The sequence below is a fragment of the Culex quinquefasciatus genome, chromosome 1 (genome assembly GCF_015732765.1).
Source record: "Culex quinquefasciatus strain JHB chromosome 1, VPISU_Cqui_1.0_pri_paternal, whole genome shotgun sequence".
Lineage (NCBI taxonomy): Eukaryota > Metazoa > Arthropoda > Insecta > Diptera > Culicidae > Culex > Culex quinquefasciatus.
This window is the reverse complement of record NC_051861.1, coordinates 77,620,498-77,637,613: the sequence shown is the minus strand read 5'-3', so window position 1 is coordinate 77,637,613 and position 17,116 is coordinate 77,620,498. Positions and strand designations below refer to the sequence as shown.

The 17,116-nt window shown below is 37.9% G+C and overlaps 1 protein-coding gene across 1 annotated transcript in view; it reads left to right on the top strand.

The window, feature by feature from the left end:
- The window catches only part of LOC6042501 (solute carrier family 41 member 1), a 109,417-nt gene that overhangs the window by 88,365 nt on the left and 3,936 nt on the right, over positions 1 to 17,116 (top strand). Inside the window, 8 exon segments of the mRNA XM_038248652.1 lie at positions 438 to 760; positions 7,718 to 7,768; positions 8,194 to 8,342; positions 8,344 to 8,520; positions 8,748 to 8,764; positions 8,767 to 8,889; positions 8,958 to 9,105; positions 9,185 to 9,390. Of these exon segments, the coding sequence (XP_038104580.1) occupies positions 438 to 760; positions 7,718 to 7,768; positions 8,194 to 8,342; positions 8,344 to 8,520; positions 8,748 to 8,764; positions 8,767 to 8,889; positions 8,958 to 9,105; positions 9,185 to 9,390 (1,194 nt within the window).

The window sequence follows — 17,116 nt, the reverse complement described above, 5'->3', positions numbered from 1 at the left end:
GCGTGGGCTTTGCGGGACCGAATTGACGATGCACGTGTCAACGTTCAGTTGTCCGGCAGTAGTCAGTGAGTGCGCAGCGGCAGGTCTCACGGATGATCTCGCGCGTCGCGACATCAGATCGATTGACGCGATGCGTCACGCGAGAGTTGCACCGGCCGTCACCGTTGCTACGAGCCAAGTTCAGTGTCAGTGTTGTTTGTCCGTCCACACAGGCTATAATTACGAAATAGAATCTTTGTGACAAATTCTCCAGCATAAATCACGTACCAGCTTCCGTGCAACACCTACACGCTTCTTACTATCATGCAATTTCCACCTCTTCATCTGTTGTCGACTCTCTCTATCTCTCACTCACTTAAATCGCATGCAAATTTCCGTCCACCGACGATTGCTTCTAATCTCTCCGCAACTTTCCACTTTCGTCCCCCGTTACACAGGTGGTGATGGAAACGACAAACTGTCCGTTCTACCAGCTTCAACGACCGGCTCATTAAGCTCAATCATAACGACGTCCGTGGCATCCTCCGAGCCGGATCGTGGTGATCATCGTGACGGTGGCGTTGGTGGCGGTGGTGATGACGACGACAACAATGTAGTGGCGACCTCTGGCGGCAAGTGCCTGGGTGGCGGGGGCCCCGGCGGACATGGCGGGCTCGGCGAATCAAGCAGGAAAAGGGAAACGACGCTGCAGATCTCGATTCCGTTCTTCATCGCCGGGATCGGCACCATCGGCGCCGGCATCATCCTGGGACGGGTGGAGGTGAGTTTCCGTTGATGGGAGTTTTTATTGTTATGATGGTGGGGATGTGGATCCCGAAGGACTAAAATTAGGGACGTATAGGCCCTCTAACTAGAATAATAATGATAATACTACTCAACGTATGGAACATTTTATTACAATTCCGAAAAACATACTTCAGAATAGAATTTTTAAGGGAAACGTTTATTACTCAGCTTTAGTTTGGCGTATATGTGTTTGGTCAATCAAAACAGAGTTTAAAAATATTACAGAAGAAAAGTAAGCCGTTTCGTTATTCCAGAATGATAAGAAAAGTAAGTGGTTTCACAACGGAGCTGCGAAAAGGTCATTACACCACTAATTTGAGTGCGGAAAATTGATACTTTTCGACACTGTTTTGATTTTTAGTTCACTAACCACACGTACGCCATACTAAAGCGGGTAATCAAACCTTTCACTGAAAAGCGTATTCAAAAATGTTTATCGGAATTTCAAAAATGCATAAACTAGTAAAGTTCTGAAAAGTTAATCTTTTCATTACTGTTATCTTGTACGATACATTTGACAACCTTTTTTTTATCATAATGATTTTGAATTCGTGGTTTTTTTGTAACAAGTGTTTCAAGAAAATCGAATAATCGAAACATCGGATAATCGAGTCTGGACTGTAAAAAGCTTTTTGTAAAACCTATTTTTTTTAATTTTAATTTTAAATTTCAATTTTTCGATATAAAAGCAATTTTAGAATGCTTAAGAAGATACAAACTGAGCGTACCCCTTTTTGTGGGCCCAGTGAGCCTAAGATGGCAGCTTTCTATATTATCTAGCCGAACTTTTGAAAATGGCGAATAGTTTGAATAAATAAAGTGTTTGCCTTGTTTCAGTTTAAAACGATCATTTTCTTAAAAAACTTGTTTAGAGATACGCCACGTTCAAATATTAGTCTAGAACACATGAAGTGAGCGGGCCGCGAAAGCCGTCACGAAAAAAAAGTTTCCCATGCATATCTCCAGTTTGCGTATTTATTGGGCGGACTCGACGAGGCCCACTCGCCATCTGTCGGTGGATATGCGCGCAATCACGAAAACTGTCATTTTTCTGGGAAGGCTGCAAATTAGTGCTGATATATGGGCCCCATCTAACTGCATTGAAAAAGTAATGAAAACAGTCTCCGATCCTGCTCAATTTGCAGGGCTGTTGATACTATCAAAACATGCAATCCCGAATTTCATCCAAATCGGACCACCCTCCATTTTTAATCCTCCCAAAATCGACTTTTGCCGATTTTTGAGCAAACCCTATCTTCAAACGGCGATAACCAGAAACCAAGAGTCCCTTAGACTCAATTTGAAGGAAATTGGACGTAGAATCCATTTCCGTGATCGAAATGTTGATTAGTTCATTTTTTCTACCATTGCGCAATTGAAAACTCTAAACGGCCGTATCTCAAAACACCCTAACTTATTTTTTTTATTTGACCTCACCATCGTATTCCCGGCCAATTTTACATAAGAATCACTTATCATTAAATGAATATGTTTATCCAGAGATATCGAATTTTAAAGTTTAGTTTCGAGATTACTACATCAGCTCATGCTGCATCACAGGCGGCTGATCAATAACTGCTACCTGTTGTTTTGGGAGATGATTAATTTAATTTATATTTTTATAATTTTACGCAATATTTATTCAAATGGCTAATAGGGAAATTCTGTATGTTTGGCAGATTAAGTGTCGCCCTAGTTTCGTCCAATTTGCTCATTTTCTATTCAAACAACAAATTTTGCAAAACTTTTGATATAAACTTGCTTGTTCACTTCTTATTGAGCTATTTATCTCTCGATTTCAGTTGAAAACGCTTTTAATCAGCTGTAATTGAATGCCAAATCAGCTGTAATTGAATGCCAAAGTCGCTTCGTTTGAATCATTCTGCCCTATTTCTCTGTCCTAGGACAGAAATTCACTTAATTAATTTTTTTGAGCAAATAAACATTCGCGATTAAACTCCAGTTTCCTACAGTGTTATACAGTATGTAAAAAAAGTATTTACACCCCTTGTGCACTATGCACATTTTGTGATGAAACATGTAAAAAATTTAAAGTTTGACAGGAACCTAGTACTACGTTTTGTTCAGAAACTCATGCCAAACATTTTGCTAAACAGCTCATGAAAAAGTGATTTTCTATAAAAGTTATATAACAAATACTATTACGAAAATAAAAAAGGTGCAAAAGTTTGTACACTTTCGAAAAATTATCATAAATAATGTTATTTGATGACAAATCACCCATAAATCCAGTCTCAACTCCAAATAGGCATCCTTGACTGATTAAAAAATAATTTGGATTGAATATAAAGTTTACTAACTACTTAGTATAAAAGTTTATATAACTCTGGAAATTCTATATAAACTTATCTAAACTTAATTTTGCAAACTTTAATTCAACTAAATGTCAATATATTACCATAGAATTGCTAAATGAACATTTTGGAGTGGGTATAACACAGTTTTGGGGGTATTTGTATCGATAGAATAGTCGTTGAATTTCGTACCAACCCGTCGTCGGAAAATCCGCCGGCATCCGAACCGGTCCACAACTTAAGTCAACCTATGTGGCATCGGAAAGGGCATAAAATTTCCGATCTTTTGATACCCATATCTAGGTTTTCTATAAAACCCACGTTTTTAAATACCTGGGCAAAAAGTAAGTTTGATCCACGAGAACAAAATTACGAAATTCCATACATTTTTGGCAGATTGCTCAAACAAACCATAACAACGTTTTTACCTAGGTATTTAAAATCGTGGGTTTTATAGAAAACTTAGATGTATGGGTATCAAAAGATCGAAAATTTTATGCCCTTCCGATGCCACATAGGTTGATTTTAAGAATTGGACCGGTTCGATGCTTAGGATTTTCCGACGACGTAATTCCGGGTTGGTACGAAATTCCAACGAAAATCTATTCTATCGATACAAATACCCCAAAACGTGTTATGCCGTCCAAAATGTTTATTTAGCAATTTATGGTAATATATTGACATTTAGTTGAATTAAAAGTTTGCAAAATTAAGTTTAGATAAGTTTTATATAGAATTTCCAGAGTTATATAAACTTTATACTAAGTAGTTAGTAAACTTATATTCAATCCAAATTATTTTTTAATCAGTCAAGGATGCCTATTTGAAGTTGGGAGACTAGATTTATGGTGATTTGTCAACAAATAACATTATTTTGTTAATTTTTCGAAAGGTGTACAAACTTTTTTGCACCTTAGTTTCGTAATAGTATTTGTTATACAACTTTTTATAAACTCATCTTTTCATGAGTTTTTTGTAGCAAAATGTCTGGCATGAGTTTCTGAACAAAACGTAGTACTAGGTTTCTGTCAACATTAAATTGTTTAGATGTTTCATCACAATATGTGCATAGTGCCCAAGGGGTGTAAATACTTTTTTTACATACTGTACAGTTATTTTTTGCCCAATTTGATAAAGATGATTTATGATGAGATATTATTTCAATAAATGACCAGGTAGCAGTTATTGATCAGCCCGCTTGCGTGCTTCTAGCAGATGCGGCGAATGAAGCTGATGTAGATAATCTCGAAAACACTAAACTTTAAAATTCGATATCTCTGGAACGAAACATATTCATTTCTGTCGATAAGTGATTCTTATGTAAAATTGGTCGGGGAGCACGATGGTGAGGTCAAATAAAAAAAAATAAGTTGGGGTGTTTTGAGATACGGCTGTTTAAAGTTTTCAACTGCGCATTACAGGTAGAAAAAATAAACTAATCAACATTTCGATCACGGAAATGGATTCTACGTCCAATTTCCTTCAAAATTAAGTCTAAGGCCGACCCTCTAAGATTTGTGGTTCCTGAGTTATCGCCGTTTGAAGTTAGGAGTTTTGCTCAAAAATCGGCAAAAAGTCGATTTTTTGGGAGGGTTAAAAAATGGAGGGGATGGCCCGATTTGGATGAAATTCGGGATTCTTGCATGTTTTGATAGTATCAACAGCCCTGCCAAATTTGAGCAGGATCGGAGAGGGTAATTTTCAAATGCTGTTCCGCTTCAGATGGAATGACCCATATGCCAAATACAAATTTTAATGATTTAAAATACTTGATGATTACTTAGTATACCATTTTTCATCTTTTTCCACAACTAAGGGAGCGTTCTTTTATTACGTAACGCAGTAGGGGGAGGGGGGTCGAGGTCCGAATTTACGCTCCATACAAAATTTTTAAAATTTGTATGGAAATTTTGTTACGAGGGTGGGGGAGGGGTCTAAAGTCCTATTTTCGCGTTACGTAATAAAAGAACGCTCCCTAAATCTGAATTTCAGACCAAATTTTTTTTTTTTTTCGATTTCGAAAATTCCTGTAAAATATAAAAAAAATCTGATTCGGGAATTCCCGGTTTTAAAAACCTGGGAATTCCCGGGATGGACGCACTAAGTATCTCGTTTGGGGTATTTGTTGTCAAAATGATCTCAAGCAAAATTAAAAATAAAGCTTGGTCATTTAATTGTGTGTTTGTGTAAACTTTGGCACTCAATCCGTGGAAGATGCAAGACACTTCATATTTAATTAAATTGTTGAAAAAATTAGTTCTAATTATTTGCCTGAATATTAATAAACGTTGCTGTTATTTGTTATTTTTACGTTTAAACCCATGAGTTACGGCTAATTTGACTTAACAGTCATAACGCATAAATGCGTTGTTTATGCCAAGAAGAAGTAAATCTGCTTCGTTTTGCAATTGACGATTTTCGATTTGATCTAGACCAATGTCAGAATTAATTTAAGAAAGTGTTAAAGTTGAACTAATAATGTGCACAAATTTATTATTGTCGATTAAATATGTTATGAAAATGTCAAAGCAGGAAACCGCTTATTTTGAAAAAAAAATATTTCATTAGATAAGGCTGGAACAAATATATTTAAAAGTTGTTATAATAAACTGTCCTAAATATGCCCTTTTCATGGTATTTGAATTACAATGCCGAAAAGTTTGTTGAACTTCTTAACCAAACATTTAAAAGGGCATTTTTCATTTCCGGTTATTTTCATACGACCTTGTCCAAGTACATGTCGTAAATTAAATTGAAGAAGCACCCTAAAAAAATCGTCAAAACTGAGTCCCTTGAAAACAAATTACAACACAAGTCACGTGCTAAAAATTAGCTATAAAAGTGTCTACATTACCTAAGTCTGATTTGAATGTTCCACTCGATTTTTTTTTTCAATTTAGCAAACCATTCACGTACCGCACACTAATCATCGGTCTCTTTTACGAGAAGTATTCAGTAATACCGTAGACGAGACGATATTTTCGATAATTTAACTGAGGGATTACCCGTAATTCCACAAAATCACAAAAGTAAACTGACTTGAATGGTTATCGACTCAATGGAATTACCGCGGTGGAAACCATTATCCCCTTTACGAGACCTGTTACCGATAGCATTGTATTAGTAACAGTTAACACCCAAAAGGCCATGCTCTCTTAGAAACAACATTTTAAAATGTAAAAAATCATATCTCCGGTTGGTTTCAACCAATTTTGATGAAACTTTCAGAGCAGATCCAGTTTTTAGTATAGTTTCAAATGGGTCAGAATTCCGGATTGTTCCGGATTTATCGCAGATTCCCTTGGGGTACCTTTGTTTTGGCCAGTGGGGTCACTTTATGTTTACTTAACATTTTTCTTCAACAGTATTTAGTGGAAAAAACTGAAGTATTATCAAAAACAAATACTCCTATGCGTATATGGCATATGATGACCCCTCCACATAGCCCTGGGACCACCGGAACCGGTTCCGTAGTACAACCGTGGGGGACAAAATCTAGAAGTCACAGAATATTATGACATGTCAAAAATTCTATGGCCTGAAAAGATTGTTAATACTGAACATTTCAGACCATCCGGAGCCTGGAACCGGTGAACATGGGTCGTTCAGGGAGGCAGTTGTAACACTACTGGCTCTGAATATTGCTACCCCTCAAAAGAGTGTTATCCACAGTTTACACAATGTGTTAGCATTGTATGAGTACACTTATCGGGATCCGGATGGCCTCGGACACTCTTTTGAGGGGTAGCAATCAACTTTTCAGAGCCAGTAGATGTTTTTTGACTTGTCGCACTATGGGAATTACAGATCACATTTTTCTACCATGAACCATGTTCCGGGTTCACCGGTTCCAGGTGGCCAAAGTGTCCGGATGGTCTCGGAAAGTCATTTGAGTGATACCAATCAACTTTTCGGAGCCAGTAGATGTTTTTTGACATGTCGCACTATGGGAATTACAGATAACATTTTTCTACCATGAACCATGTTCCGGATTAGCCGATTCCAGGTGGCCAAAGTGTCCGGATGGTCTCGGACACTCTTTTGAGGGGTAGCAATCAACTTTTCAGAGCCAGTAGATGTTTTTTGACATTCGCATGACATATTTCTGTGACTTCTAGATGTTGTCCCCCACGGTTGTACTACGGAACCGGTTCCGGTGGTCCCAGGGCTATGTGGAGGGGTCATCGTATGCCATATACGCATAGAAGTATTTGTTTTTGATAATACTTCAGTTTTTTCCACTAAAACTTTATACTGTTGAAGAAAAATATTAAGTAAACATAAAGTGACTCCATTGGTCAAAACAAAGGTACCCCAAGGGAATCTGCGATAAATCCGGAACAATCCGGAATTCTGACCCATTTGAAACTATACTAAAAACTGGACCTGCTCTGAAAGTTTCATCAAAATTGGTTGAAACCAACCAGAGATATGATTTTTTACATTTTAAAATGCTGTTTCTAAGAGAGCATGGCCTTTTGGGTGTTAAGATTAAAAGTCAAATGACGCCAATGGTCACACCAAACCACGAAAACCATTTAACCACAAATATAGTACTTGCTCATACATTACTAAACGCCAATCTCTCTTGTTACTTTCTGGCTGTGTGTTTCTAGGGCCGTTGCGCTCTCGATGTAGAGATCGCTCTTATCACCTTTCTCACCTCGGTAGGCCCACAATACCCCTGGTTTTAAGCCGCGATACTAATGCCCCTGACTAACTAAGATTTTGATTTGATTAAAGTCCGGCCCGCCCCCGCTTCTAAGCCTTTTCCTAAACAAAGTAACACCGAAACTAATCAAGTGTGTTGTTATGTGACTAATTACCCCTTTAGTAACAGTGGTGTTGATTGTTGGATTTTAAAAGCAAACTCTAATTGACTTAGTTACTGTACAACTTTTAAATTTTGTGATTTGCTAATCCAAAATATTTGCATGTAAAAATGTATGATTTTGTATGAGCGTGTACTGAAATGTCAAATGGCAGCTACACGCTCGCAACAAACAGTACAAATTGCGGGTGAACGCTGTCTTTTGAATCTACAACAACACAATGTCGATGACGCTTGCTAACGCTCAAACGTTTCTTCCAGCACTGGAAGGTCTTTGCCCATGTGACGGAACTGTTCATCCTGGTGCCGGCGCTGCTCGGCCTCAAGGGCAACCTGGACATGTGCCTGGCGTCGCGCCTCTCGACCCAAGCAAACCTCGGCAACATGACCGGCTACCGGAGATCGTCCCATGATCGTCGGGAACATCGCGCTCGTCCAGGTGCAGGCCACTGTGGCGGCCTTCATCGTGTCGGTCTTTGCGATAGGCGTCGGCGCCGCCATGAACGGACGGTTCCTGTTTGACCACGCGATGCTACTGACCGCGTCCAGCATGTTTACCGCAACGTCGTCCTGTTTTGTACTAGGTGAGTTGGGGCAGGATTTGTGACAGTTAGGGAGTTCTGCGTTGCCGCTAACACGGTTTGACGAAATCTAATTCAAAATCGAGTGCTGAGAACAAAGATTTGCCAACACGTGTTTACGGTGCCGTCGACAGCATTGCTTACCGTGTAGGGTCGACAAACATCAATCTCTTCAGATAAGACGTTTGAACAAGTTCCGGGTAACAATTCTAGCAACTATTTATCTTTCCACAGACTTGTATTAGTGGCTGTGATTTGTCTAATAAGTTGAAAATGAATCCTGATAACCTGGCGACACCGCTGGCTGCATCGATCGGTGATGTGGTATCCATAAGTTTACTTTCCTTCATAGCATCACTGCTATTTGAACATCTAGGTGAGCTGTTCTCTAGCCATTCCAAGACTTCCGGATTCTAATCGCTTCTACTTCTCTCTCTTCCGCAGACACTCACCTCTGGATAACATTTGTTGTGGTTACCTGTTATTTTATTCTGTTACCATTTTGGGTATTTTTAGTGATTAGAAATAAGTACACGAGGCCCGTATTGACAACTGGATGGGTTCCTGTACTGTCGGCACTCTTTATCAGTGGGTGAGTACTTCTACCACACAATCCCTCAATAAAGTAGCACACTCTAACCATACAATGTCATCCCTCTCCGTCCCCTCAGATTGGGTGGTCTAGTGTTGGATACCGCAGTCGGCATCTTCAACGGGTTTGTCGTGTTTCAGCCGATCATCAACGGCATCGGTGGCAACCTGGTTTCGGTGCAGGCGAGCAAAATCTCCACCATGCTGCACCAGAGCTCGATCTTCGGCATCGTGCCGCCCCACGCGAAGATCTTCGAGGCACCGTGGAAGGCACTGTTCAAGGGAGGTGAGTGTACCGGTAGACTAGCTGGATTGACTGAAATTCCGTAATGTTGATTTCGGGAAAAAGTAGGGAAAAATATTATAAACCGGAGTAAAACTGACAATATTTCAAAATATTTTCCACTGTTAAAGCTTATATCAAAATTTCGCTTAATCGATGAACTTCTCCTCGAGTTTTTTTTTTTTTTTTTTTGGTATTTTATACGTTTGACTGCCTCACCAAATCCGTTCCGCTACAGGCTCTAGGTTAAATCGAGTTGATATCTGGATGGACATTTTTTATTTGAGTTTGATTGTTTTCTTTTTTTTTCTTCACTAAACTGCCGTTCTACGCATAATTGTCCCATGTTCAAAAAGTGCAACTGAGAAAAACGCGATTGAAATTTTTCGATCAATTTCTGTGTTTCTACGCATAATTGTCCCGTGGGTTCCTATTCACCCTATGTGTCCCTAATTGCCCCAGTTAGCAGTGTATCACTCTTATTTGTGATCCTCTTGCTAAACATGGGTAAACACGACATAATGCTACATAAAACTAATGATTCCGTATACTTGGTGGGACAATTATGCGTAGAAGTTTTACGATGGGACAAACAGACTTGATGTTGTTTTCAATGAGTTTCCGAACAAAGTACCAAATTTTATGTGTTTTTCTTAAAGTATACGACAAACTAAACTTAAAAATTTTAAAAAGTCAAATTCGTCCAAAAATGACATGGGACAATTATGCGTAGAACGGCAGTAAAATGCTCATAAGAAGCCATCCTTAACCCTTTCAGGCCTGAATTTTTCTGAGCTGTGGTAATCTACAATTTTGGTACCAGTAGTTAAATTTGTCCATAAGTAAACAGAAACAGGCAAAACAAAGTTACATTTCATTATTGGACGTTCTGGGTCCTCCAAAGTGTCCTGGAATACAGATCTTGGAGTCTACCGCCGTAACAACACGATTCTACTAAGTTTCCGTTCCTCTACATGTCCGCTACAGGCTCTAGGCTAAATCGAGTTGATATCTGGATGGACATTTTTTATTTGAGTTTGATTTTTTTTTCTTCACTAAAAAGCTCATAAGAAGCCATCCTTAAACCACGTGTTAACTCAACCCTCTACAACCCAACACCGCCTCTAGGTGGGCATCGATCGAAAAAAAATCGTCAAAAATCAATTTTCAGCCTATTTTGGGTCTTTAAAATGCATTGGAAAGAAGAACTCTTAAAATTTAAGAACATTTTAGGGTTAGAAACTGAAGCAAGAAAAATATAAAACAAGGGAAGTAAAGTCCTAAAAACTGGAAAAATTAAAATCTTCGAAAAAAATAATTTGGGCAGTAAAGGGTTAAGCGATGGGCGAGGGTTTGGCAATTGTCCACGCTCCATACAAAAAAGTTTTTTTTTGTCCACGAAGGGGGTTTGGGTATTCAGAAAAACTTCCACGTGGATTATAACACATTTCAGATGATTTAACCAATTGGTATGCTTCACCCTTCATTTTGTTTTATTTTTTGAGCCCCTTTCACATTCATTTTGAATGTTGAGATTTAATTGAAAATTGCCTGATATAATGAACATTGGATTCAGAAAATACTAAATTTCAAAGGTTTTCACAGAAAGTACCAAATTTTACGAATTTTATGTGCTCCGCGAAATCGAACAACATCATTTAGCAACATTCGTGTAATTTAGAGATGTTCATACTTCATATCATGGCCTCAGAAGTTAGCCTGACAATTTGAGCTCATTTAGTTAAGGTTTAGTGGGTCCAGTTTTGACCTGAAGTTTGGATGGAAAATTAATTTAGGCCGTTGCAAAAAAATCATATTTAGCATGGCTAGAATCGATAAAAAATATTTTCAATTTTTTGTGGGATTCCAATGTACAGGACCGCAAAAAAAGAAAAAAAATATTTTGCTGAGAGACATAAACTGCAAAAAATATTTGCAACGGTCTTACTATTGGGAATTTTCACTTTTACCATCTTCTTTAAGAAATTTTCCCAAAACGCTTTCAAATTTCCCTATACTCAAGTTTCTTAGAAATTCTGATCCGAGGAACAATGATCCCGAAAAGATACAGGTTAATTTTGTGAGCATGTTTCATTTATTACACAGTTTTCGAAAATCACGCATTTAAAAAAAGGCAACGCTTTGAAATGAATTTTGACCAACCGCAATTTACAATCCAAACTTGTTTGGGAGTGCGTCGCTTCCCTCAGGGAACTTGCTTGAATTTGAGGGCAACGAAATGACTGATGAACTTGCCAGACAAGGCTCATCAAACATCTTTGTGGGTCCCGAGCCGTTCCTTGGAATCTCAAAGAGTGCCGTGAAGCAAGAAATAACTAATTGGGGACAGTCGCAAATCGCTTCAATCTGAGGCGAGATGCGAGGATTGAGAAAAGCTAAAACTTTTATCACTCCAAGTCCTTCAATTGCCAAGAAACTTCTTGACTTAAACCGAACTACGAACACTTGCAGGGCTTCTAACAGGACATAGTCCTGCCAGATATCACCTGCACAAAATCGGCAGGTGGCCTAACAACCTCTGTCGTTTTTGTTTAACTGAGCTGAATTTGCTCTGCTTCTGCGGAGCACTTGTGTCTCGAAGGCTGCGATTCTTTGGATCGCACCTTCTTACGCCGTAGGATGTATGGCACCACACCCATCCCAAGAAGGTCATACAGTTCATCGACTGTATCGCGCCGAAATGGGATAAACCATGTCTGCAAAATAACTCCTCGTCTTCCGATCCAATGGATACGAGAATTTCGTAATATGGACAGTAACCAGGGTACATCACAAAAGATAGCCTTCTCAGGTGGTCGCAGTGAACTTAACCCAAATACCCGTTGGGCAATTGAGAAAAACCGCAACCTCAGGTCGGTATGAGCACACACTACAACTTTTTTTTTAAATCTGTTCTGAAGACATTACAACACGCAGAAAAATATTTTGTAGAATCAGCCTGTACGAGGTTTGATTCAACAAATTTTTTGTTGAATTTAATCAACGCCGATTTTGCGTTGAAGCAAACCTTATTTTTTCAATTCCGCAAAAATCTTTTGTTGTTTTGAAAAAGTAGCTTTGACGTACAGCGTTGATTAAAAAAAATCTAGATTTTCAAATCAACAAAACGTTTTGTTGATTCAAATATGCCTTATTATTCTGCGTGAATATACATATTCATCTATTAACAAAACAAATTTGAGACATTTGGTTATATCATTGCCGAGATATATCTATTCGAAGTTAGCAGTTTCAAAAAACAAGTGCCACGATATCTCAAGACTGCCTTGACCAAATCGGCTCAAAATTTTGGTGAAACTCGTTCAACCATGACGAAGGCCAATTTTCAAAAAAAATATTATAAAAAAGATAAAAAAAATATTTTTGTGTTTTTCATATTAAAAACCTTTAGTATTTAAAAAAAGCGACATTTTGAAATCGGGCTTCGTCATGCACACGGGATATGTCTTGAGAGCCTTCACCCCAAATTTCAGTAAATTTGGTCCATCCAGTGGCAGTGCGTGGCCGAATGGTTACGCTGTCCGCTTAGTAAGCGGATGATTCTGGGTTCGATTCCCATCTGCTGCAACCTTCCATCGGATGAGGAAGTAAAATGTCGGTCCCGGCCTTGGTTGTTAGGCCGTTAAGTCATTCCAGGTGTAGGAGTTGTCTCCATGCCATAAGTACAAACAACACACCAAACCAAGCCTACTCCGGTGGAATCGCTGGCGGCGGTTGGACTCGCAATCCGAAGGTCGTCAGTTTTAACACTGGGGTGGAAGGTTCCTTGGAGTAGAAAGAGGTTTGAGTGCTCTCCCCATTCAAGCCTTCGGACCCCTAGGTTCGAGCAGAAACTTGCAATAGAGACCACAAAAGACCCGGGGGTCGTTAATGTGGATGGTTTGATTGATTGGTCCATCCCATCTCGAGATATCGTGGCACCCGTAAATCAACTCGGTGTCTAGAGAAAAACTAACAGAAAGTTTGACAGTTCGCTTTGCGCATGGCAAAATTTTGAGCATAAATCGTTTCTTACTTAGTTTAATCATGAAATATCTTCATGAAACTTTCAGGAGTGATTAAAAATCACCTTTTCAGTGGATTTGATACATTTTCTATAATATGAAATTTAGTAATTTTCTACATGTATGCAGCCCCTTAAAAGATAGTATTTTTGTCAACTTAAATTTATAGAAAAATAAGAATTTTCAAATACGGATTTTACACCTATTTACTTTTTTTGTTTTATAAGCCGAATCCAAATAATGCAGGCCAAGGATTGATACCTAAGAGCATGCAATGGCACTGATCTTGTAGCGTGCTCTTCGGTTGACGTCCACGTAAGGAACATCCTGGAAGGAGCGTAACTAACTACATCCGTAGTTCTGTTAGATCATCCGAATTATCTTGATGAGAACAGTATAGCTCTGGTTCCTTGCGAGTGTCCTATTTTTTTACCTCCACGTTGGCTTGGTTTTCATGATGACCTAGCTGGTGGCCTGTGGAAACGGATCGTAAACCTTTGACCACCGCGGGTCAGAGTCGAGACGGCTAAAAGAAAGGGGCGCAACAATGTGGGAAAGGGAAGTAATTTGTGATTGTAGACGGTATTGTTTTGATTCGCAGTATGTTGAGTCAACTGCTGTGGATGTACCTGAAACATCGCACAACGGGGTTTCTCTTCTCTCCATTCTCAGCTACTACCTATCTCCTATTTTTATTTTGCTCTTCTGATTCCCAATTCTTCACTGATTCTTCTATTTAATTTCCAACATTTGATTTTAATTTTACTAACTTTTGATTCTCTTATCTCTCAAAGCTTTTCTACTCTTTTCTATCAATTGATACTGCTGTAACAAACTTTGTTTTGTTTTTTTTCCTTAAAATATACTTTTCCTTAATGTACTAGTAATATCAAGTCTATTTATCATTCGCCTAATCTTTTTTTGATTTTATTGCGAATTCATTTATTTGAATAATTCTTTATCTGTCCTATAAATTATCATTACTATAATCTAAGCTTGTTTTGTATCTCTATTTATTAACTATTGTCTAATTTTACATCTAATACATCTAGCTTCTCATTTTTATTCTTCAAAATACGCTCATCATTCTCTTACTATTGATGTCCTATTTTTTTACCTCCACGTTGGCTTGGTTTTCATGATGACCTAGCTGGTGGCCTGTGGAAACGGATCGTAAACCTTTGACCACCGCGGGTCAGAGTCGAGACGGCTAAAAGAAAGGGGCAAACAATGTGGGAAAGGAAGTAATTTGTGATTGTAGACGGTATTGTTTTGATTCGCAGTATGTTGAGTCAACTGCTGTGGATGTACCTGAAACATCGCACAACGGGGTTTCTTCTCTCCATTCTCAGCTACTACCTATCTCCTATTTTTATTTTGCTCTTCTGATTCCCAATTCTTCACTGATTCTTCTATTTAATTTCCAACATTTGATTTTAATTTTACTAACTTTTGATTCTCTTATCTCTCAAAGCTTTTCTACTCTTTTCTATCAATTGATACTGCTGTAACAAACTTTGTTTTGTTTTTTTTTTCCTTAAAAATATACTTTTCCTTAATGTACTAGTAATATCAAGTCTATTTATCATTTGCCTAATCTTTTTTGATTTTATTGCGAATTCATTTATTTGAATAATTCTTTATCTGTCCTATAAATTATCATTACTATAATCTAAGCTTGTTTTGTATCTCTATTTATTAACTATTGTCTAATTTTACATCTAATACATCTAGCTTCTCATTTTTATTCTTCAAAATACGCTCATCATTCTCTTACTATTGATACTTGATTTTTATAAAATAAATTCTCTTTTGATGTCAATTGTTTTCAATCTTCACCCTTTTTTTCAAACAAGTGAGGTTTGAGCCCTTACTCAATTTATGGAATGGTTAAAGAATTAACACAAATATTATTATTGTATTTTTGGTAAACTTTTATAACATGCTTAGGACCAAAAATTGTAACAAAACACCGCGACAAAAGAAATAGCAACATATAAACACGACTCAACACTAGGAAAGCTTTCAGTAGAAAACAAAACACAGTAAATAACAATTAGTTTTTGAATTCAAACTAAAAATAAAACAGTTTTTGCTTTAATGAAATTTGTTAGGCACACTATAAATGATTAGGCGCTTATACTTACATCAAACCCTACTTAATGTACCACCCCCGGCCGAGTTAAAATGCGTAACCGGAAAAGAAGGAGTGCATGCCTGGCACGAAAACTCAAAGCGTGTTCTAGCGTGCTGCTCGTACTGACTCAGAGCAAGGGTGAGATGTAGGTGTAAGGGCAGTGCGTGTTCGTCGGGAACCTAGTGCATAAGATCGGTCAAGGCCCGTTCTTACACTGAAAATTGCGAATTGCGAATTGCGAATATAAGCCGAAACCAAATAATGTGTAAATTGTTTTTGATGGTAACTTTTTTTTTAATCTTAAGCAATACCAACAACTTTGCTGAACCAAATCGATCAAAAAATGCAGCTTTTTGAATCTGAAAATGAAAACAGCAGTTTGGATGAAAATAGAACCACATCTTTATCCTGCCTACGGAATCGGTGGGCGTTAGGGTGTAATATGGTTGTATGGAAAAAAATAAAGTTGTCCAAATTTGGCTAGCACAGCAACTTTTTGATTCCTTATAGGGTCCTTAACAACTCCCCAAAGTTTGGGAACGATTGGTCTAGTCCTGCGCATTTTTTCGCAGCATTTTTCCATATTAATCCTGTATGGCACCATTTTGTTTTGATACAGCGTCCTCAAAACTCGTCTAAAACGTGATTTTCGATCAAAAAACACATTTTAGACGAGTTTTGAACACACTATATCTTTTTATAGGAGCAAGTTAGCACCATACTCTCTTCGGGAAAGTTATAGAGCACATTCCGGAGCATCCAAAAATGAATCCGGTTTTAGTGAAACTTGGATTTTTTAAATATTAAAATTAAAAAAAAAACGATTTTTCCCATACAAATTTGTATGGAAAATTTAATCGCTTTGCGCAAAGTGAGGACTAAACCAATCGTTCCCAAACTTTGGGGAGTTGTTTAGGACCCCAAAAGGAACTAAAATAATGCTGTGCTGGAAAATCGATTTTGATATTACACCCTAGTGGGCATAGCAATGCGTTTTTGGGATGTTTTAGACCATGTTTTGAGAATTTTCATTCACTTTTTGTTCAAAATTATCCGTTGTGGATACTTAATCCACTCACTCAAAAATTTTGAAATAAGCCACTTTGTCGTTTACGTCCAGAAATTAGTCGTCCAACGGCAGTGATATAGAACCTTGATCAGGTATCGCACAAGACGGGAAATTTTGCTTCCAAACTAGACAAAGACAGGATAATTTAATTAACTTGATATTTTTCTGTTTTGTAAACAGTAGTCCTAGGCTCAATTCTCATCAGCTCAATACGAAAAAGTTAAAAGCATAGGAATTACAACTAGTGCCAATTTGCAATCGCTGAAGAAGCTCTTTCCTGACCCGGACCTCGATCTGGACAGATTTTTCGGATGAAATTCTTAGTGACTCGTTATTGGCCTCAACTTTATTGGAGATTGTTTTTTCTCGCAGAAGTGTGATCACACAGCTGAACAAAAATTTCATTGTATAAAAATTTTGTAAAAATTTCAACTTTCTGAATTTTTACTCGATTTTGAGAATGTCTAACTAGAAATTGCTTATTTACCTGTTTCAACG